The 21930-nt window shown below is 45.2% G+C and overlaps 1 protein-coding gene across 1 annotated transcript in view; it reads right to left on the bottom strand.

Annotated features, from left to right (window-relative positions):
• LOC106546310 (neurexin-2) overlaps window positions 1-21930 on the bottom strand; it is a gene marked incomplete at its 3' end in the record, with an annotated part of 196117 nt that overhangs the window by 108204 nt on the left and 65983 nt on the right. The window contains 1 exon segment of the mRNA XM_087705333.1: window positions 13717-13746. Within this exon segment, the coding sequence (XP_087561459.1) occupies window positions 13717-13746 (30 nt within the window).

Raw genomic sequence — 21930 nt, 5'->3', positions numbered from 1 at the left:
CAGGTCTTTGACTTATGACCAGAATTGAAACCAGATTTTCCATCGCAGGTCACGAGAAGCAATGACATGACCCCGGGATGCTGTTACCCCCATAAAGACAGATAGTCCTCGACTCACGATCACAATGGAGCCCAACAACACTCACTGTTGTCAATTGAGACATTTGTTAAGTGAGTTCTGCCCCATTTTACCACCTTCTTGGGTACAGTCGTTAAGTGAATCACTGCAGTTGATAAGTTAGCAGCCCAGTTGTTAAGAGAATCTGGTTTCCCCGTTGTCAGAAGGTCGCAAAAGGGGATCACGTGACCCTGGGGCACTGCAGCGGTCATAAGTGGGAATCAGTGGTCACGCGACTGAATTTTGATCACAGGGCCACGGGGAAGTTGCAAAGGTCTTGGGTGTGAAAATCGGTGATGAGTCCACATTTTTCTATGCCGTTGTAATTTTGAACGATCACTAAACGAACCGTTATAAGCTGAGGACTGCCTGTACAGGCTGGTTGCCCAGCATCCAAAATTTGATCATGAGACTATGGGAGATGCTGCAACGCTTGTACTTGAAAGGAACTGGCTGGAAGTCAGGTTTTTTCCCAGTGCTGTTGTAACTTTGGAAGGTCGCTAAATGAGTGGCTGTAAGTCGAGCACTACCTGTAATTAATTCTAGAATAGAATAGAACAGAATAAGGAATAGAATAGAATAGAGAATAGAATAGAATAAAGAATAAAATATAGAATAAAGAATAGAATAGAATAAAGAATAGAATAGAATAAAGAATATAATAGAATAAAGAATATAATAGAATATAGAATATAATAGAATAAAGAATAGAATAGAACAGAATAAAGAATAGAATAGAATAAAGAATAGAATAGAATAGAATAGAATAAAGAATAGAATATGAATAAAGAATAGAATAGAATAAAGAAAGAATAGAATAGAATAAAGAATATAATAGAATAGAATAGAATAAAGAATATAATAGAATAAAGAATATAATAGAATAGAATATAGAATAGAATAGAATAAAGAATATAATAGAATAAAGAATATAATAGAATAGAATAATAGAATAGAATAAAGAATAGAATAGAATAGAATAGAATAAAGAATATAATAGAATAAAGAATATAATAGAATAAAGAATATAATAAAGAATATAATAGAATAAAGAATATAATATAATATAGATATAATAGAATAGAATAGAATAGAATAGAATAAAGAATAGAATAGAATAAAGAATAGAATAGAAATAAAGAATAGAATAGAATAAAGAATGTAATAGAATAAAGAATAGAATAGAATAGAATATAGAATAGAATAGAATAAAGAATAGAATAGAATAAAGAATAGAATAGAATAGAATAATAGAATAGAATAAAGAATATAATAGAATAGAATATAGAATAGAATAGAATAAAGAATATAATAGAATAAAGAATAGAATAGAATAAAGAATAGGATAGAATAAAGAATAGAATAACATTTGGAAGGAACGTAGGCAGGAAAACCTACACCCATGATGACAAATCTATGGCATAAGGAGCCATATCGCCTGGCGTGCGTGCCAATCGTCCGTTCCTCTTCTAGATTTCTGGCACACATATGCCCATAAACTAGCCTTTGTTCGTGCGGCAGTGCCGGAACCGGAAGAGCTGGTCTTCCATTTTCCAGTATCCATCAGCAAGGTGATTGGTGTGCATGCATGAGTGGCAGTAACCAGACATGCTGGCTGGAGCACATAATGGAAACCAGAAGTACATTTTCTGGCGCACATGCCCTCTGGGTAGCTCCTCTTCCGGGTCACATCCCAGATGAGCACACAGGCGCACAAAGTGCTCCCTCGATGGAAGGTTTGCCATAACTGCCTTATACCATTTCAGACAAAATGGTTATCCAACCTCTTCTTCAAAACTTCCAGTGTTGGAACATTTACAACTTCTGGAGGCAGGTAGTTCCACTGGTGAATTGTCCTCCCTGTCAGGAAATTTCTCCTCAGTTCTAGGTTGCTTCTCTCCTTGATTAATTCCCACCCATTGCTTCTTGTTCTGCCCTCAGGTGCCTTGGAGAACAGCTTGACTCCCTCTTCTTTGTGGCAGCCCCTGAGATATTGGAAGACTGCTATCATGTCTCCCTGGTCCTTCTTTTCATTAGACTAGACATACCCAGTTCCTGCAACCGTTCTTCATATGTTTTAGTCTCCAGTCCCCTAATGATCTTCGCTGCTCTTCTCTGCACTCTTTCTACTCCCAGGGACCCTATGTTATGCAAGCTGCCCACTTTCTGAGAACAGTCACAGCAGGATCAATGATTCCCATCAGCTTTGTAAGGAAGATTCTGTGCTCTCCAAAAACATAACTATAATCTTTAAAAATAGAGTTTAAATGCCTGTTTGCATTCATGCCCTATATATGTATTACTCAGCCTCTGCGGGTTGAAGTCCATGCATCTTAAAAGTTATTGAGGTTGGTCAAACGTTGTTACACGGTACGTACACAAAGGCACAACTGCAGGTCGTCCTCGACTTGCAACAACTCGCTTTAGCGACCATTCGAAGTTACAACGGCGCTGAAAAAAGTGACTCGGGACCCAGTGGTGGGTTGCCAATTTTTTCACTACGAGTTCGGGCACGGTCCTGTGTGCAGGACATGCGCAGAAGCATCCGGGCAGGTGGGTAGAGCCTCCTGCCGCCGCTACTACCAGTTTGGGCGAACCGGGGCAAACCAGGAGCAACCCACCACTGTCGGGATCGTTTCCATGCTTGCAAACGCCCGTAAGTCACTTTTTTCAGTGCTGTTGTAACTTCAAATGGTCACTGAGCGAACTGTTGTAAGTCGAGGACAACCTAGATTGCCAGAAATGTTTAACCTTGTAATCAAATGCCCCATCACCTGGATTCCTGCTATATAAAGGTAAAGGTTCCCCTCGCACATCTGTGCTGGTCGTTCCCGACTCTAGGGGACGGTGCTCATCTCCGTTTCAAAGCCGAAGAGCCAGCGCTGTCCAAAGACGTCTCCGTGATCATGTGGCCAGCATGACTCAACACCGAAGGAGCACGGAAGGCTGTTTCCTTCCCATTTTCCTATTTTCCTACTTGCATTTTTTACCTGCTTTCGAACTGTTAGATTGGCAGAAGCTGGGACAAGTAACGGGAGCTCACTCCGTTACGCAGTGCTAGGGATTCGAACCTTTCTGATTGACAAGCTCAACGTCTTAGCCACTGAGCCACTACATCCCTTCCTGTTATATACTGAATTTTAATCAAAGCCAGGAGGCTGAGCTGGAGTAACAGGGGGGGGAATTGGGGGGGGGGGATAGCTAACAAGGTTAACTAGGTATTTCAAGTGATTAAGCATAATGTGTGAACAAGCCTTTTAAAAGCCAGACTTGGAAATAAACAAAACACCATCGCAAACAGATTTCTGCTTGGTATCACATAAGGATACTGGGGGCATTCGGAAGAAAAAGCATCCAGAGGAAAAAGGGGGACATGGGTTATCTCAAAGTATAGTCCTCAACTTACGACCACAATTGGGAAAGCAGGATTCATCCCATTCAAGCCGCATTGGAATTTGCTCAATGCCGACCTAACTCTAAAAAAGGCCCAACACTTCAGCGTTGGCCTTCTGAGTTGCGTTGAACATTTTGCTTTTAAGACTTAGATCGCTGTTTCTCAGTCACCCTAATAAATATTTTATTGTTTAAGCAATTAACTGCATCCTTCGGGGAGGCACATCAAACCTGGAGCGCAGTTAGAAGCTTTAAAAGTGCGTGCCTACACACGCACATTCTTTCGCTCGCTCTCACACACACAGATAAATAAACTCACTCTGTGTCTGTGTGTGTCTGTGTGTAAGTGTCCTCTTTTAGCCTCCGTTTACGTGATGTAGGATAAATATTCTGGGGTTCATTGCCACCTACTGGTGCTTGCAAAAAACGTGCCTCATTGAGACCCCTCTGGCCTCCACAACTAAGGACTGACTTCACATTAAAGGTAAAGGTTCCCTTTGCACATACGTGCTAGTCATTCCCGACTCTAGGGGGCAGTGCTCATCTCCCGTTTCAAAGCCGAATACCCAGCGCTGTCCGAAGACGTCTCCATGGTCATGTGGCCGGCATGGCTCAACGCCGAAGGCTCACGGAGCACTGTTCCCTTCCCACCAAAGGTGGTCCCTATTTTTCTACTTGCATTTTTTACCCGCTTTGGAAATGCTAGGTTGGCAGAAGCTGGGACAAGGAACGGGAGCTCACTCCGTTACGCGGCGCTGGGGATTCGAACTGCCGAACAAAAATGAAAAAATACAGGCCAGCCATGCACTTGCATCTTTCCAAACGTGGCTAATCTTTAAAAAAAAAAAAAAAAACTAGGCAGAGTTAGGCCTCCACATCCTTTGGATGGGAGACCACTAGGAAAGCCACCTGGACCAGACTAGATAAGCGGCAAGTAAATTTAACAAATAAATAAATAAACAGCACCTAGAACAGTGATGGCTAACCTTCTACTCCTCGCGTGGCGAAATTGTGCGCAGGTAACAGCGTGTGTGCACGTGCCCCCACCCATAATGCAATGCGCCCATACCCTGCGCATGTTTGCAAGGCCCTCCTGAGCCCACCATGACCCCCCGCGCATGCGTGCGACACCCCCCCCCCCCCACACACACACACCCTCTCCGTTTTGGGCCTAGCAGGCTGGCTTAACCTGGATTGGCACATTGTGAAGAAAGATAAACCAAGGAATGGATTGGGATTCACACGGCATCTTTACCCCACTCCCAAAAAAAAAAGGTAACTCGGCTTATCTTAGCCAATCTTAGTATGCTGTACAACTTTCAGGGGTCACTTCTTTCACCAGTTTAAGTGTAAACCATTCAGCATGGCAATTCTTTCTTTTTTTTTTAATTTTAAATGAATTTTTAATTCATTTCCTATTAAAATATTGGACACAGTATAACCATCCCGGCGTTACCTCCGCCATACACACTAAAATATGAAACAAATAACATACAAGTAACCTTGTCCTCATACATTACTAAACTATATATTATTATTCTACCCAATATACTCATTTATATTTACATATATTACATCACGTTCCGTGCTCACAAATCCTAGTTATTTCTTCTTCCAACTCCCACCGCTCCTTTCCAACCACTGGTAAAATCTATATCATGATATTCTGACTCTCCTCTGTTTTTTAATTCTAGCATCAATTTATCCATTTCTGCACAAACTAATATTTTCTTGATTATCTCCCTTTCTAAAGCAGTGGTAAAATTCATTTTTTTTAAACTACCGGTTCTGTGGGCGTGGCTTGATGGGCGTGGCAGGGGAAGGATACTGCAAAATCCCCATTCCCTCCCCACTCTGGGGCCAACCAGAGGTGGCATTTGCCGGTTCTCTGAACTACTCAAAATTTCCGCTACCGGTTCTCCAGAACCTGTCAGAACCTGCTGGATTTCACCCTTGTTCTAAAGCAGTGTTTCTCAACCTTGGCAACTTGAAGATGTCTGGACTTCAATTCCCAGAATTCCCCAGCCAGCATTCGCTGGCTGGGGAATTCTGGGAGTTGAAGTCCAGACATCTTCAAGTTGCCAAGGTTGAGAAACACTGTTCTAAAGGTATATTTTCATGTTTCCCCTGTTGGGCATATACCATTCTCGCTGTCGTTACGATGCATAGTGTTAAATATATTGACCCTTTACTATAGTTTTCTGTTAGAGAGCCGAGGTGGCACAGTGGTTAAATGCAGCACTGCACTGCTACTTCAGCTGACCGCAGTTCTGCAGTTCGGCTGTTCAAATCTCACCGGCTCAGGGTTGACTCAGCCTTCCATCCTTCCGAGGTGGGTAAAATGAGGACCCGGATTGTTGTTGGGGGCGATATGCTGACTCTGTAAACCGCTTAGAGAGGGCTGAAAGCCCTATGAAGCGGTATATAAGTCTAAGTGCTATTACTATTATGGTTCCTAATAAAAATAATTCTGGTTTAAATTCCAGCCATTTTTTTTCCTAACCAGCGCCAGAATTCTTTCGCTTTTCTGCATGTCCACCACATGTGGAAGTAGGTGCCTGCTACTTGATTACATTTCCAACATTTGTGAAGGGTTGGGTTTTTTTTTTTGTTCCAAGGAAAAATGTGTGTGTTTCAAAGAACGTTTTGGGACTTTGAAAAAAGGATTTAGATAATCGCAATAAAATTCAGTGGGATCTAATAGATAGGGGGAGGCAGGGTACAGGAAAATGGGGCTGGCAGAGAACACCTGCCTGTAAGTTGTGACTTGTTCACCTCTGTTAAGGTGTAACTACAGGTTTATGGTCTGCCCTGCACAGCAATATAAATGTAGGGGCAAGCCACATGGGGTTTGGTCTACGCCGGTGCTCAGGATGCCCCCCTGCCCCATTCCGCCCAGCTGATCTTCCCTTAAAAGCTGCAATTATTTCCTTGCTGGGTGCATCCCCTCATGTAGGGCAGTGGGCTGAATCTACCCCACCGTGAGGTGTTCGGAGTATTTTTCCCCACCCACCAATTCCTCAAGGGTTCTATTTTAAGGAAGGTCTTGAAATCCTTTAAAATCGCTTTTTTTTTTTTTAAACGAAAACTTAACCCATCCTAATATAAATGGCACAGTTTAGGCTTTAGGTACAAAGCTCAAGCGAGAAGGTGTTCTGTTCTTATTGCCTTGCAACTCGACTCCTGCAACCTTCCGGAGATGGGGCTGCCCCAGAAGACAAACCCCTACAAACACGGCTAGTCCTCGACTTATGACCACAATATGAGCCGTGGGGGCGCAGTGGTTAGAGTGCAGTACTGCAGGCTCCTTCTGCTAACTGCCGGCTGCCTGCAATTTGGGCAAATTGAATCCCACCAGGCTCAAGGTTGACTCAGCCTTCCATCCTTCCGAGGTGGATAAAATGAGGACCCAGATTGTTGGGGAGGGGGGGAGAGGCTGATTCTGTAAACTGCTTAGAGAGGGCTGAAAAAGCATTGTGAAGCGGTATATAAGTCTAAGGGCTATAAGTGCTATTGCTCTTCCTTCCTTCCTTCCTTCCTTCCTTCCTTCCTTCCTTCCTTCCTTCCTTCCTTCCTTCCTTCCTTCCTTCCTTCCTTTCTTCCTTCCTTCCTTCCTTCCTTCCTTCCTTCCTAGTGGTTAGAGTGCAGTACTGCAGGCTCCTTCTGCTAACTGCTGGCTGCCTGCAATTTGACAGTTCCAATCTCACCAAGCTCAAGGTTGAGGTCAGTAAAATGAGGACCCAGATGGTGGGGGGGAGGGGGGAAGAGGCTGACTCTGTAAACTGCTTAGAGAGGGCTGTAAAAGCATTGTGAAGCGGTATATAAGTCTAAGGGCTACTGCTTTTGCTATGGAGCCCCAAATTTCCATTGCTGACGGCTGTTAAGTGAGCTTTGCTCCATTTTGCAACTTTCCTGGCCTCCATTGCTAAGTGAATCACTGCAGTTGTTAGGTTAGTCTCACGGTTGTTAACTGGATCTGGCTTTCCCATTAACTTTGCTCACAAAAGGGAGATCACAGGAACCCAGGACACTGCAACAGTCATAACTGTGAGTCAGTTGCCAAGTGTCTGAATTCTGATCACGTGACCATGGGGATACTGCAAAGATTGTAAGTGTGAAAAACAGTCATAAGTCACTATTTTTCAGTGCTGTTGTAACGTCGATCATTAAATGAATGGTTTTAAGTCGAGGACTACCTGTAGGACGGTCACAGAACCTATAACCATTGCATTGTTGAGCCACAGTGGTTAGAGTGCAGTACTGCAGGCTGCCTCTGCTGACTGCCAGCTGCCTGCAATTTGGCAGTTCCAATCTCACCAGGCTCAAGGTTGGCTCAGCCTTCCGTCCTTCCGAGATGGGTAAAATGAGGACCCAGATTGTTGGGGGCAGGAGGCTGACTCTATAAACTGCTTAGAAAGGGCTGTAAAGACTGTGAAGCGGTATATAAGTCTAACTGCTATTGCTACCTTCCTTCTGGTTACAATGCAGTATTGCACGCTAACTCTGCCCATTGCCAGCAGTTCGATCGTGACCAGCTCAAGGTTGACTCAGCCTTCCGTCCTTCCGAGGTGGGTAAAATGAGGACCCAGATTGTTGGGGGCAGGAGGCTGACTCTATAAACTGCTTAGAAAGGGCTGTAAAGACCGTGAAGCGGTATATGTCTAACTGCTATTGCTATCTTCCTTCTGGTTACAATGCAGTATTGCACACTAACTCTGCCCATTGCCAGCAGTTCGATCGTGACCAGCTCAAGGTAGACTCAGTCTTCCGTCCTTCCGAGGTGGGTAAAATGAGGACCCAGATTGTTGGGGGAAAGAGGCTGACTCTGTAAACTGCTTAGAGAGGGCTGTAAAAGCACTGTGAAGCGGTATATAAATCTAAGGGCTAAATGCTATTCCTGTGTGAACTACGGGCCCTGGGGATTATTATATTCTTGGAGGTATGCTCATTCCTGATTTCCAGGTAGAACTGGTTTTAAAGCCCCGGTGGTGGGAAAGGTGTGATTCTATTTGATGAAGCTAGTCCTCACTTTACATGCATTTGGCAATTGTTCAAAGTGGCAACAGCATTGAAAAAGGTGACTTACGACCGGTCCTCCCACTTAGGACGGTTGCAGCATCCTCGTGGTCATGGGATGGCCATGTATGGCTTTTCAAGCAAAGTCAACAAAGGAAGCTGGGTTGACCGCATGATTCGTGCAAACATAAAGCTGGAAAGGACCTTGGAGGTCATCTAATCTTCCACTCCAACCTTCTACTCAAGCAGGAGACCATATCGCCCTGTGATGGGGAACTTATAACATCTGTGCCAGAGGTGGCATGCAGAGCCCTCTCTGTGAGCGCCTGAAAACAGCCTGAAAAACGGCCAAAAAACAGGCCGTTTTTCGGGCCATTTTCAGATGTTTTTTGGGCCGTTTTCAGGCTGGTTTTTCTGCTTTTTGGGTCACAAATGGCCTGGAAAATGGCCAAGAAACAGCCAAAACCCAGGCAGTTTTCGGGCCTTTTTCAGCCTGTTTTCCCGGCTATTTCCAGGCTGTTTTTCGGGCCAAAAACAGTCCCGGAAACAGCATGAAAACGACCAGAAAATGCCTGGAAAATGGCATGAAAACAGGCATCCACGTGCCAGCCAGCTGATCTTTGGGATTTCTGGTGCTCTGGCGCACGCAAAAACCCGCTGGCCAGCTGTTCCAGTTTGGGCACTTGGTGCCCAAAAGGTTCGCCATCACTGGTGTAGCTTATTTCAGACCAATGGCTGTCCAATCTCTTCTTAAAAGCCTCCAGTGATGGAGCACACTCAATTTCTGGTGGCAAGCCGTTCCACTGGTTAATTGTTCTCACTGTCAGGAATGTCCTCCTTAGTTCTAGGCTGCTTCTCACCTAGTTTCCACCCACTGTTTCTTTGGAAAATCCACTTAACAACTGCAATGATTTGCCCTAAGAAACATGCTTAAAAAAAAAGATAAATTCAGGTGTGACTCGCTTAACAACCAACTTTGCTTAGCAAAAGAAGCTCTGGCCCTAATTGTGGTTGTAAGTCAAGGACCACCTGCATTCTTATATTGTGAGAGATTGCTGGTTCGCATAATTATTTTGTCTGTGGGTTGGGCAGTGCAGCAATCAATAAATAAATCTTTTTTTTAGGGTACCTTCTCCAATCCAATCATTGGCACCATCAATGTGTGAGAAGCCATTAAAAAAGATGTGGAGACTCTAGAGGAGTGTTTCTCAACCTTGGCAATGTGAAGATGTCCGGACTTCAACTCCCAGAATTCCCCAGCCAGCATTCGCTGGCTGGGGAATTCTGGGAGTTGAAGTCCGGACATCTTCAAGTTGCCAAGGTTGAGAAACACTGCTCTAGAAATTGTCCAGAGAAGAGCAACCAGGATGTTTAGAGCAGTGTTTCTCAACCTTGGTAACTTGAAGATGTCCGGACTTCAACTCCCAGAATTCCCTAGCCAGCGAATGCTGGCTGGGGAATTCTGGGAGTTGAAGTCCGGACATCTTCAAGTTGCCAAGGTTGAGAAACACTGGTTTAGAGGACTGTAGGCTAAACATATGAAGAACAGTTGCAGGAACTGGGCATGGCTAGTCTAGGGGAGAGAAGGACCAGGGCAGACATGATAGCAGTGTCCCGATATCTCAGGGGCTGCCCCAAAGAGAAGGGAGTCAAGCTATTCCCCAAAGCACGTGAGGGCAGGACAAGAAGCAATGGGTGGAAACTAATCAAGGAGAGAAGCAACTTAGAACTGAGGAGGAATTTCCTGACAGTTAGAACAATTCACCAACTTGCCTCCAGAAGTTGTGAATGCTCCAACACTGGAAGTTTTTAAGATGTTGGATAGCCATTTGTCTGAAGTGGTGTAGGGTTTCCTGCCTAAGCCGGGGGTTGGACTAGAAGACCTCCAAGGTCCCTTCCAACTCTGTTATTCTATCCTATCCTATTCTATTCTATTCTATTCATTAGAAATATGACGCCAGGAAGCCACTGATGGCCCATTGCAAGTAGTTTTTGACTTACAACAATTCATTTATTGACTGTTCAAATTTACAACGGCAGTGAAAAAAGTGACTTAGGACCATTTTTCACACTTACAACTGCCGCAGCATCCTCGACAGATCAAAATTTGGATGCTTGATAGCTGCCTCATATTTTTGATGGCTGCAGTGTCCCTGGGAAGGGGGGGGTGCATGATCCCCTTTTGCGACCTTCCGACAAGCATTCCGTCAATGGGGAAAAGCCAGATTCACTTAATTGCCATGTTACTAACTTAACCGCTGCGGGGATTTGCTTAACAACGGTGGCGAGAAAGATGGTAAAAATGGGGCAAAATGCACTTTTAATAAGTGTTTCGCTTAGGCACAGAAATTTTGGGCTCGGCTGTGGTCATAAGTCAAGCACTAAGATAAAGGTAAAGGTTCCCCTTGCACATATGTGCTAGTCGTTCCCGACTCTAGGGGGCGGTGGTCATCTCCCTTTCAAAGCCGAAGAGCCAGCGCTGTCCGAAGACGTCTCCGTGGTCATGTGGACGGCATGACTCAATGCCAAAGGCACACGGAACGCTGTTCCCTTCCCACCAAAAGTGGTTTCTATGTTTCTTCCTGCATTTTTTTAATGCTTTCGAACTACTAGGTTGGCAGAAGCTGGGACAAGGAACGGGAGCTCACTCCGTTACGCGGCGCTAGGGATTCGAACCGCCCAACTGCCAACCTTTCTGATCGGCAAGCTCAGCCTCTTAGCCACTGAACCGCCGTGTCATCCAGCTAAGTCAAGGACTAGTTTTACTTATTTCTAGAAGAACTGGATGGTTATCAGTACCACCCCGTTCGCACCTGCCGGGCCTCCTGACGTGGCTAAATTTGTGGGTACAGCGTGTCCTGCTCTGGGTATTGCGCCCAGGAGGGAAAGCAGAGTGCTCTGCGAACTGGATGCTAGAGCTAGCTGTCTGCCTACTCGTTAAACGAGGCAGGATGTGGAATATGGGCCGTATTGCCAAAGGTTTGGGGGGCCTACATTATTCCACGCTACCACGGTTTTGAAAACAGGACAGCGACCAATTTGAAGGGAAAGTATACGCTCTCTTTTTGGTCTTACTGATCCACTAGGCACACGCAAAGCCCAAAACAGTTTGCTAAATGGCATTTGTGGGATATTCGCTTCCTCTGGTCTCTGTTTGAAGAGGATTAAGGAAAGCATCAACTTGGCATCCTCCCCAAAGAAGGAATTGAAGAGTTATAAAGACAAGAGGAGAGAGGGGTGGGGGTGGCCTGAAGTGTTGTACGGACATTCTTTTTTTTAAAAAAAGTTATTAGTTTGGTGGGAAAGTTGGGACACCCCACTCACGTGTGCCCCAATTCTCTCTCTGACCTTTCTCAGGTTTATAAGAAACACTGGATTTTCCACTGGAATTTCAGGGGTTGGACTAGAAGACCTCCAAGGTCCCTTCCAACTCTGTTATTCTATTATATCCTATTCTATTTGTATTTCAATTCTATCCTATTCTTTGTTCTATAGTCTATTCTATTCCTATTCTGATTCTATTCTATTTGTATTTTGACTCCATTCTATTCTTTGTTCTATAATCTATTCTATTCCGTTCTATTCTGTTCTGTTCTATTCTTTGTTCTATAGTCTATTCTATTCTATTTGTATTTAAATTCTATCATGTTCTTTGTTCTATAGTCTATTTTATTCGATTCTATTCTTTGTTCTATAATCTATTCTATCCTATTCTGTTCTATTCTATTCTGTTCAATTCTTTGTTCTATAGTCTATTCTATTCTATTTGTATTTAAATTCTATCATGTTCTTTGTTCTATAGTCTATTTTATTCTATTCTATTCTATTTGTATTTAAATTCAATTCTATTCTTTGTTCTATATTCTATTCTATCCTATTCTTTGTTCTATAGTCTATTCTATTCCTATTCTATTCTATTTATATTTTGATTCTATTCTATTCTTTGTTCTATAGTCTATTCTATTCTATTCTGTTCTATTCTATTCTTTGTTCTATAGTCTATTCTATCCGTATTTCAATTCTATTCTTTTTTCTATAGTCTATTCTATTCTATTCTATTTGTATTTTGATACTATTCTATTCTTTGTTCTATAGTCTATTCTATCCGTATTTCAATTCTATTCTTTTTTCTATAGTCTATTCTATTCTATTCTATTTGTATTTTGATACTATTCTATTCTTTGTTCTATAGTCTACTCTATTCTATTCTATTCTATTCACAGCAAACTGTGAGATGCCTCGTGATACAATTTCCCGCTGTAGCAAAGGAAACGCAAAGGTTGGCTTCAAAAAACCTTCTAAAAAGATCTCCAAGTAATTAATAATCAAAATAGCAATTGGGGGGGGGGGGGATTCATTCTGCCTAATTTTATGGGAACCAAGGTTTCACTGCTTCTAACCCTTTGGTGCCTGTTGGAAATAATTATTGGGGGGGGAAGCTTCCCCTTTTTGGGCTGCAGAAAAGCTGCTCTGCCCTATTGTTAATGCAAAGTGAACCCCTAAGTTAGCTCTATTACCTGCCTGAACGAACCAAGATTGTCTGGGCCACTTGAGTCCTGCCCAGGATATGCGCTTCCCCCCCCCCCAAAAAAAAGACCAATTGCATGAGTCCTATAAATGCCCAAAGGCAGTGTTTCTCTACCCTGGCAACTTTAAGGTGTGTGTGGGGGGGTGGGGGGGGGGAATTCTGGGAATTGAAGCCCACACATCTTAAAGTTGCCACGGTTGAGAAATACTGTCCTAAAGCAATCAGCAGACACCACCCCCCCGCCCAACACACAGTTCATCCCATTCTGCAAGGCTGTATCAAGCCCCCACCCTGCCCCAAAGAAACATGCTGATTCTTCCCCTCCAACATATAAAACGCACACACGTACGCACACATCTCCCTTCAAAAGAAAATAGATAATGCAGCGGCAGAAGAGAGAGGACCCTAGGAAAACGTCAGAACTCGGTTGCGGTGATGAAATGGTTCAAGCAGATGTGAAGAGAGAAATTGGAGAGAGAGAGAGGGAGGGGAGAGAGAGGGAGAGAGGAAGCAGCTGGAAAAAGGAGGAGAAGCAAGGGAGAAAAACACACGCAAAGAGAGAGAGAGAGAGAGAAATGACCAGGAAAACTGGAGAAGAGCAAGAGGAAAGTTAACAAAAAATGCAAAGAGTCATTTCGCTGGAAAGAAACGGAAAACCATACCTTGGCTGTTTAGTGTCAGATGAGCTGGACCTTGAGAGGGAAGGAAAGAAAAAAAGAAAGAAAGAAAAAAGACGAGTCATAAAAACGCACGGAAAAAGGGAGGGTTTTTTAATCCCCTCTTTGCCACAATTTAAAAGCATTTTTTTAACTTGTGACAGGCATCCAGGCCCCCAGCAGACAGAGAAGGGAAAGGGGAGTGAGGCCCGGATGCCGAAACAAACAGAAAGGAAAAAAGGAGGAAGAACTTAAAATCCCGGACAGAGCCAGAGAGAACCAAGCGGCAACAAGAAGGAACAGGGGAAGGGTGTGGAGGGGAAAAAAAATATAAAAGTTTGGTTTTGGGGGGGGGGGGGAGGATATGCTTAAAAAAAAAAGCATTTAAGGCAGATGCTCTATCGCCTGGTGAGAAAAATGCTTTTTTTTTTTTTCCTGGGTGATAAATAAAGCTTGAAATAAAAGAAAACCAAGCAGCCTCAATAGGACAGTGTCGTGTTTGCAGAGAACAAGACGACGCAGCGGGAGTGATTCTGGGAAGGAAAATGGTTAGTGGAGCCTCCCCGGGGGGAGGGGGGGTTGGGGGGAGCCCCTTGCCCTGTTAAAACTTTTGGGGGGCTTTGCATGGTGGCGAGGGAGTCGACCCTGCAGCTCAGAGGTGGGTTCCTACCAGTTCGCACCTATTCGGTAGAACCGGTTCGTCAAATCTACCGGACCGGTTAGAAGAGGTTCCACCAGTGGACCCGGAAAGCAGGCCACACCTACAGAAGGGGTTCCAAAAATTTTTGAAACCCACCACTGCTAAAGGGTTAGGGGTGCAAGGATCTTGTAACTTGACAGCTTTAAGACTTGCATGCTTCAATGCCAGAGTTCCTGAGCCAACATGACTGGAGGAGGAATTCTGGGAGTTGAAGTCCACAAGTCTTAAAGCTGTCAAGTTTGAACACCCCTGTGGTTTTTTTTCTAAAGGGTTAGGGGTGCAAGGGTCTTGTAACTTGACATCTTTAAGACTTGCACACTTCAATGCCAGAGTTCCTGAGCCAACATGAATGGAAGAGGAATTCTGGGAGTTGAAGTCCACAAGTCTTAAAGCTGTCAAGTTTGAACACCCCTGTAGGTTTTTTTCTAAAGGGTTAGGACTGCAAGGGTCTTGTAACTTGACAGCTTTAAGACTTGCATGCTTCAATGGCAGAGTTTCTGAATAGCTACTTGGACTGACCTAAGTACTAATTCATAATTTCATAATTCATTAATTCATAATGCCACATGGGCGGCAAGCCACTCCCATCCGGTCACATGGGTGGCAAGCCACTCCCACAAAGGAGGCCACACCCACAGAGTAGGTTCGAACAATTTTTGAAACCCACCACTGCTGCAGCTCCACCCTAAGGGGGCCTGGGGAGAGGAGGGGGATTTCCCCCAAACCCAAATCAGAGGCACCTTTTCAATTCCAGAGTTCTTCCATGAACACCACAAGACCACAACTTTGTAGAAGGCAAGGCAACAAACACAATATCTAGCAGTATTAGTAACCTTGGATGGAAGGGAACAAAGCCATGGGGACATTGAGGAAATTGTATTCGGACAACACAGGTGACCAGTTGACTCACTTTAATAAACCAGAAACAGGCTGGCTTTCCACAAATTAAGCCAGAAAGAAATTAACCCCAAGCTGATGTTACCTCCTCCTTTTTTTTTTTAAACAAAGTTGTTTTTTTTGTTTTTTTATTACATATTTTAACTTCTTTTACAAACAAAGTGTTGTCCAGGTTTCCCCCCTTTACATCTTCTGTTATGCATAGTTCATTTTACATCATATTTTCATTTCGCATTTCCATATTTTCCATATATTTTTGATGTTACTTAACAGGCTTGGTTTCAAACAGGGATCAAGATGAGGCTGTGCAGCCATTTGTCAGAAAGGGAGCAGGGAGGCTAACCTTTTTCTCCTCCAGTGCCAAAATCGCGCATGCACAGGTGAACAGCCCGTGCGTGTATGCCCACACCCACAGTACAATGCCCAGGGGTGGGTCACTGCCGGTTCACTCACAGGGCATGCCGGACGCACGCTGTGGGCAGGTGCACAGTTGCCTGTAAAGTGTTCTGTGCATTTGAAAAGGAATAAAAAACATGCCGGAAAAACAACATGGGTGACCAGGGAACCGGTTCGGCAGTGTGGCCTGCTTGCCATCCCTACCAGTTCGGCAACCCAGTCGCAATTTCGACTACCGGTTCGCCTGAACGGGTGCAAACCAATAGCAACTTACCTCTAGCCCCGCCCCCTATGCATGGGTGGATGACCACCCCCCCATGCTCCCCCTCCCCTCCTGCGGCAAAAATGAGGTGCAAGGGGAGCGCCCCCCCACACACACACACACATGCTCTCCTTCCCCCCACACACAGACATATGCAAGCCTTCACCAAACCTGGTTAACGGCTGTATGTGTTCCCATAGTACACTGACCTCGTCAAGCGGGATTTATACGTTGCAGGGAATCACTAAAAGGGATCCACTGACCCAGTCAATTAACCCCCAAAAGGATTTAAATGTAATCCCAAAGAGACTCAGATTTAAATCAACCCCATTCAGTTGCAGGTAAATGCTGTAGTTTGCCTAGTTAATCCTCCAAGAAAAAAAGTTGGAGAGAAAGAGGGGCTGAAAGCGAAATCTCTCCATTCCGGAAGTCACTGGTAGCACCTGGCAGAATACAGGGAGTCAATCCTCGACTTACAACCATTCATTTAGTGACCATTCAAACTAACCATAGCACTGAAAAAAAAGGGGACTTAGGATCATTTTTTCACAACTTACACCCGTCGTAGCTTCCCCACGGGTACGTGATCAAAACTCAGCTGCTTGGCAACTGATTCATATTAATGATTGTCGCAGTGTCCCCGGGATCACATGATCCCCTTTGGTGACCTTCTGACAAGCCAAGTCCATGGGGAAGCCAGATTCACTTAACAACCGTGTTCCTAACTTAACAGTGGCAGTGGTTCACTCATCAAGGGTAGCAAGAAAGGTCGTAACATGGAGCAAACGTCTCGCCTAACAACAACAACAAAATTGGGGGCTCCACTGTGGTCGTAAGTCGAGGACTATCTGTCTTATGCATTGGTCCAATGTACATGCTGCTCCAGAGGTTGGTATTCAACAGATTCTAACCAGATCTGGAGAACCGGTAGCAGAAATTTTGAGTAGTTTGGAGAATCGGCAAATGCCACCTCTGGCTGGCCGCGCCCCCATCTATTCTCTGTTTCCCAAGTCCCAGCTGATCGGGAGGGAATGGGGATTTTGCAGTAACCTTTTCCTGCCACACCTACCAAGCCACGCCCACAGAACCGTTTGTAAAATAATTGAATCCCATCCCTGTGCTGCTCGTCTCTACAAGTGTGAGGTGATACCAAGTGGCTCATTATGAGAAAATAGGATTCCAGTCCTCATGATCCTGAATCAATGCCATGTTTTCTGCACGGAATCCCAAGAGGGCAGTGTGCTTATTCTCCTTTTACCCTTCGCACATTGGGTTTTTATTTTATTTTCTGTAAGCTGCCTAGAATCATGAAAAGTGAGTGGGCCACTGTATAAATTCTCCAGATAAATAAATAAACCACAGAACTTGTTGATGTTTCTGACTGAAGGTGCACTCCCAGAAACCCTGCAAGTGTCCAGTCGATCAGAAAGGTCGGCAGTTTGGCGGTTCGAATCCCCAGCGCCGCCTAACAGAGTGGGCTCCCATGACTTGTCCCACCTTCTGCCAAACTAGCAGTTCAAAAGCAGGTAAAAAATGCAAGTAGAAAAATAGGAACCACCTTTGGTGGGAAGGGAACAGCATTCCGTGCGCCTTCGGCATTGAGTCATGCCAGCCACATGACCACGGAGACGTCTTCGGACAGCGCTGGGTCTTTGGCTTTGAAATGGAGATGAGCACCGCCCCCTAGAGTCGGGAACAGCTAGCACATATGTTCAGGGGGAACCTTTACCTTTATACAATGCAGAGTTGTTATGATTCCACATCACTTATTACTCCAGATTAATGATCACATCCATGCTCACATCCATCCCTGGTCTGTGACCTGCTATTTTACTGCCCCAGGTCTACGGTGGGTAAAAAAACAGATATAATACAAAAATAACTAGGCATTGAAAAATCAAGAACGTTTCCCCAGGCCGCAAGGCAGACAAAGAAGCCAAGCCGGCTTGTTACTGGTCATCCATGGTGAGTAAGCGAAGGCCTCGGGCAATTAATTAGGGGAAGGTAAGTGAGTAAGCCTAGAATAAATGACTTTGCCTTGATTGAAAAATAACCCAACGCAAAGCAATATCCTGAGCAGAATAATCAACCAGTATATTCTTATACTAATCGGGTTTGCACATCACTCTAAACAAGTTTGTTTCGCCTTGATTTATGGTAAGATAAGACAAAGGTTCCCCTCGGACATCTGTGCTAGTCGTTCCCGACTCTAGAGAGCGGTGCTCATCTCCGTTTCAAAGACGAAGAGCCAGCGCTGTCCGAAGACGTCTCCGTGGTCATGTGGCCGGCATGGCTCAATGCCGAAGGAGCACGGAACGCTCTTCCCTTCCCACCAAAGGTGGTTCCTAATTTTCTACCTGCACTTTTAACCTGCGTTCGCCCCGCTAGTTTGGCAGAAGCTGGGATAAGTCACGGGAGCTCACCCTGTTATGTGGCACTAGGGATTCGAACCACCGAACCGCCGGCCTTTCTGATCGACAAGCTCAGCATCTTAGCCACTGAGCCACCGTGTCCCTTAGCACGGCTGTTTTTCCACACTTAGGACTGCTTCAGCATATCCCAGGATCAAAATTTGCCCACTTAGCAACTGACTCGTGTTTGTGACGGTTGCAGCGTCCTGGGGTCACGAGATTCCCCTTTCATGAACCTCTGACAAGTAAAGTGAATGGGAAGCCAGACTCGTTAACAACTGGGTTATTAAACAACTGGAATGATTTGCTTAATAAACGTGGCGAGAAAAGTTGCAAAATATGTTCTGACCGAGGCTTCCCAAGAGTCTGAAGCAAACGCCTTGTCCCGACAAAAAACCCTCTTAGTAATTGTGAATTCTGCTCCTTCACATCCAGCAAAGTCTTTCAAGGGAGGATTTACAGTCACAGACCTTATCTGGGTTGGAGAGCTGCCAGGCCAATCTCTGCAAAACTTGGCCAGGAGTCTCGGAGAGTCATGAACCAATGAAGCGAACTAATTGTCTCTCCTGCAAACTCCACTCCCCTTTCGCTCCTTTTTTATTCCCTCTGGGAGGGGCCATACATCGTACCCCTCTGGCCTTACTCCCAAGTCGACCCCTGTTGTTTAGCTGTTCCCTTCGTCTGGCCACTCTGCACATGCGCACACTGGGAACAGGCTCCAGCTGTTCTTCTGCCTCACTGATATCCGACTCCGAAGGCAGCTGGTAACTGTCAGGCGGCCCTGGCCCCCTCTCTGCCTCCGACACAGAGCCCTCCTCAGAGCCTTCCCCAGACTCCAGGGCTGGCCCATGTTCCTCCCCAACCTCCTCACTGTCTGAACCTGCTGCCAGCTATGATGGCCACTAGTGGGCGACAACAAAATGGGGCAAAACTGACTTAACACGCTTCTCACTTAGCAACATGAATTTGGGGCTTAGCTGTGGTCGTACGTTGAGGATTACTGTACTTCTCAACCTGGGTAGCTTTAAGCAGTGCAGACTCCAAGCCCCAGAATTCCTCACGTAGAATCTCCGAGGGTAAATCTCTGAAGGGGTCCTTGGAGATCATCTAGTCCAGATGCACGGGCTTCAACATCCAGAATTCTGAAGTCATGAAGGCTGGGGAATTCTGGGAGTTGAAGTCCATACGGCTTAAAAGCTGCCCAGGCTGGAAATACTGCCTTATATCTCCTTCTACCCAGACCCACCCCTGCCTCTGACCAAAGGACAGCCCCCTTCAACTAAAGTCACCCACCTAGACGAGCCCAGACTCTGTCACACTCACAAAATGGCTTCCCCTTTTCTCAAGCTTTTTTTTTTTTTTTTGCTTTCCCTTGAAAGCTTGTTGCGCTGTGCAGAAATAATTTTGCAAGAAAAGATGAAGGGATCCCCGATCACCTCCATCCCTCCCCCCTCCAGTCAAAGATGCTGCATCCAACTTGTAATGGCATTGCCATTCCCCATGTCGCCCCCTTGGTCCCCATTTATCACCGTGTCGGCATTCGGTGGCTGCACTGGCCTCCGTTTCCAAAGGAGGCCCCCAATTGGATGGAAGCAAATGAAAGGGGGCTCCCCGCTCTCTCTTACTCACACGTACACCCATTAGGAGACCACAACCATTCCAGAAGTAATCAATCTATCCGGCACAGCAAGCAAAGGGCTTTGTTCACCTGTCCTTCACTCTTCATCACACAAAGTCCTACAAGGGGTAAAATGTTGAAATTGCAAATCCAATCTCTAGCATTCTCTCTTTCTCTTTCTCTCTCTCTCCCTTTCTCCCTTCTCGCTTTCTCTTTCTCCGTTCTCTCTCTCTCTTTCTCCCTTATCTCTCTCTCTTTCTCCCTTCTCTCTTTCTCTCCTTCTCCCTCCCTCTCCCTCTCTCTTTCTCCCCCCTCTCTCCCCCTCTTTCTTTCTCCCTTCTCTCTTTCTCCCTCCTCTCTCTCCTTCCCTCCCTCTTTCTTTCTCCCTTCTCTTTCTTTCTCTCTTCTCGCTCTCTCTCCCTCTTTCTCTCTCCCTCTCCCTCTCTCTTACTTTCTCATTTCTCACTTTCTCTGTCTCCCTTCTCTCTCTCTTTCTTCCTTCTCTCTTTCTTTCTCCCTTCTCACTTACTCTTTCTCCCTTATCTCTCTCTCTCTCTTTCTCCCTCTCTCCCTCCCTCTTTCTTTCTCCCTTCTTTCTCTCTTTCTCTCCCCCCTCTCTCTTTCTCCCCCTCTCTCTTCCTTTCTTTCTCCCTTCTCTCTCCCTCTCTTTCTCTCTCTCCCTCTCCCTCTCTTTTTTTCTCCCTTATCTCTTTCTCCCTTCTCTCTCTCCTTCCCTCCCTCTTTCTTTCTCCCTTCTCTCTCTCTCCCTTCTCTCTCTCTCTTCTCCGTCTCCCTCCCTCCCTCCCCCCTCTCTCTTTCCCCCCCCCCTCTCTCTCTCTCTCTCACACACACACACACACACACACACACACAGACTTTAGCCATTCTTCAGAGGCTGAGAATATTGCCTTGGATGTGTTTCAATTTCTAAAACCAGTTATTTAGGGAGCTGGCGGTGACTTGGGGAGCGAGGAAAAAATCGCACCAAGGAGAAAATCTCCCTTTGTATATAATATGTTCAAAAATAGTCTTTCATATTTCCCAAAGCGAAGCCCTAATATGTAAGAAAACAACAACATTGGCTTGTATCGACACTTTTTTTTTTTGCCATTGGCATAGCCTCCTTGACCCGACTGTGACTTGAAATCCATTCACACAATACACTGAACCACAAAAGAAAGAAACAATCCAAGGTTAAAACAAATCAAATTCCACCCACCGAATCGACAGATTATATATATATATGAACACAGCTGTCACATTCTGAAGCAATTTTCTCTTGCATTGTGCCCTGTAGGTGTGTAGTGTATCACAATGTCCATTGTCCCCATTCAGCAAAGCCTTACTTAGTATTGGCAGTAGCAAACACTTTCTGGAAGAAACTGGATTTATGGATTTTGGCGAGGGTTTCAGTTCCAGCCCTTCCCAAGAATGCTCAAAGCAGCCCATTTTACTAATGGAATGGCTATTTTTGGGCTCAAAATAAATGGGGGGTGGGTGGGAGGTATGATGAAGGTACTGGCTAGAAAGCAGGAGACAGTGAGTTCTAGTCCTGCCATAGGCAAGACTAGACTTTTGGGCAATCACCAGGAGACAGTGAATTCTAGTCCCGCTTTAGGAACTCTACTGACTGCCAAGAGTTCGATCCTCACCAGCTCAAGGTTGACTCAGCCTTCCGTCTTTCTGAGGTTGGTAAAATGAGGTTCCTGATTATTGTTGGCGAGAGGCTGACTCTGCAATCCACTCAGAGAGGGCTGGAAAGCACCGTGAAGCCGGGATATAAATGGTACTGCTCTTCCCTTCCTTCTTCTGTGGTGGTGCAGTAGTTAGAACACAGCATTGCAGGCTAATTCTGCCAACTGCCAGCAGTTCGATTCTCACTACTCAAGGTTGACTCAGCCTTCCGTCTTTCCGAGGTGGGTAAAATGAGGCCCCA

Source organism: Thamnophis sirtalis, unplaced genomic scaffold (assembly GCF_051295495.1).
Source record: "Thamnophis sirtalis isolate CommonGarterSnake01/CBP01778 unplaced genomic scaffold, rThaSir2_p1.2 scaffold_2, whole genome shotgun sequence".
Lineage (NCBI taxonomy): Eukaryota > Metazoa > Chordata > Lepidosauria > Squamata > Natricidae > Thamnophis > Thamnophis sirtalis.
Note: the sequence above shows the minus strand (reverse complement) of the source record. Positions and strands in the feature narration are given on the sequence as shown.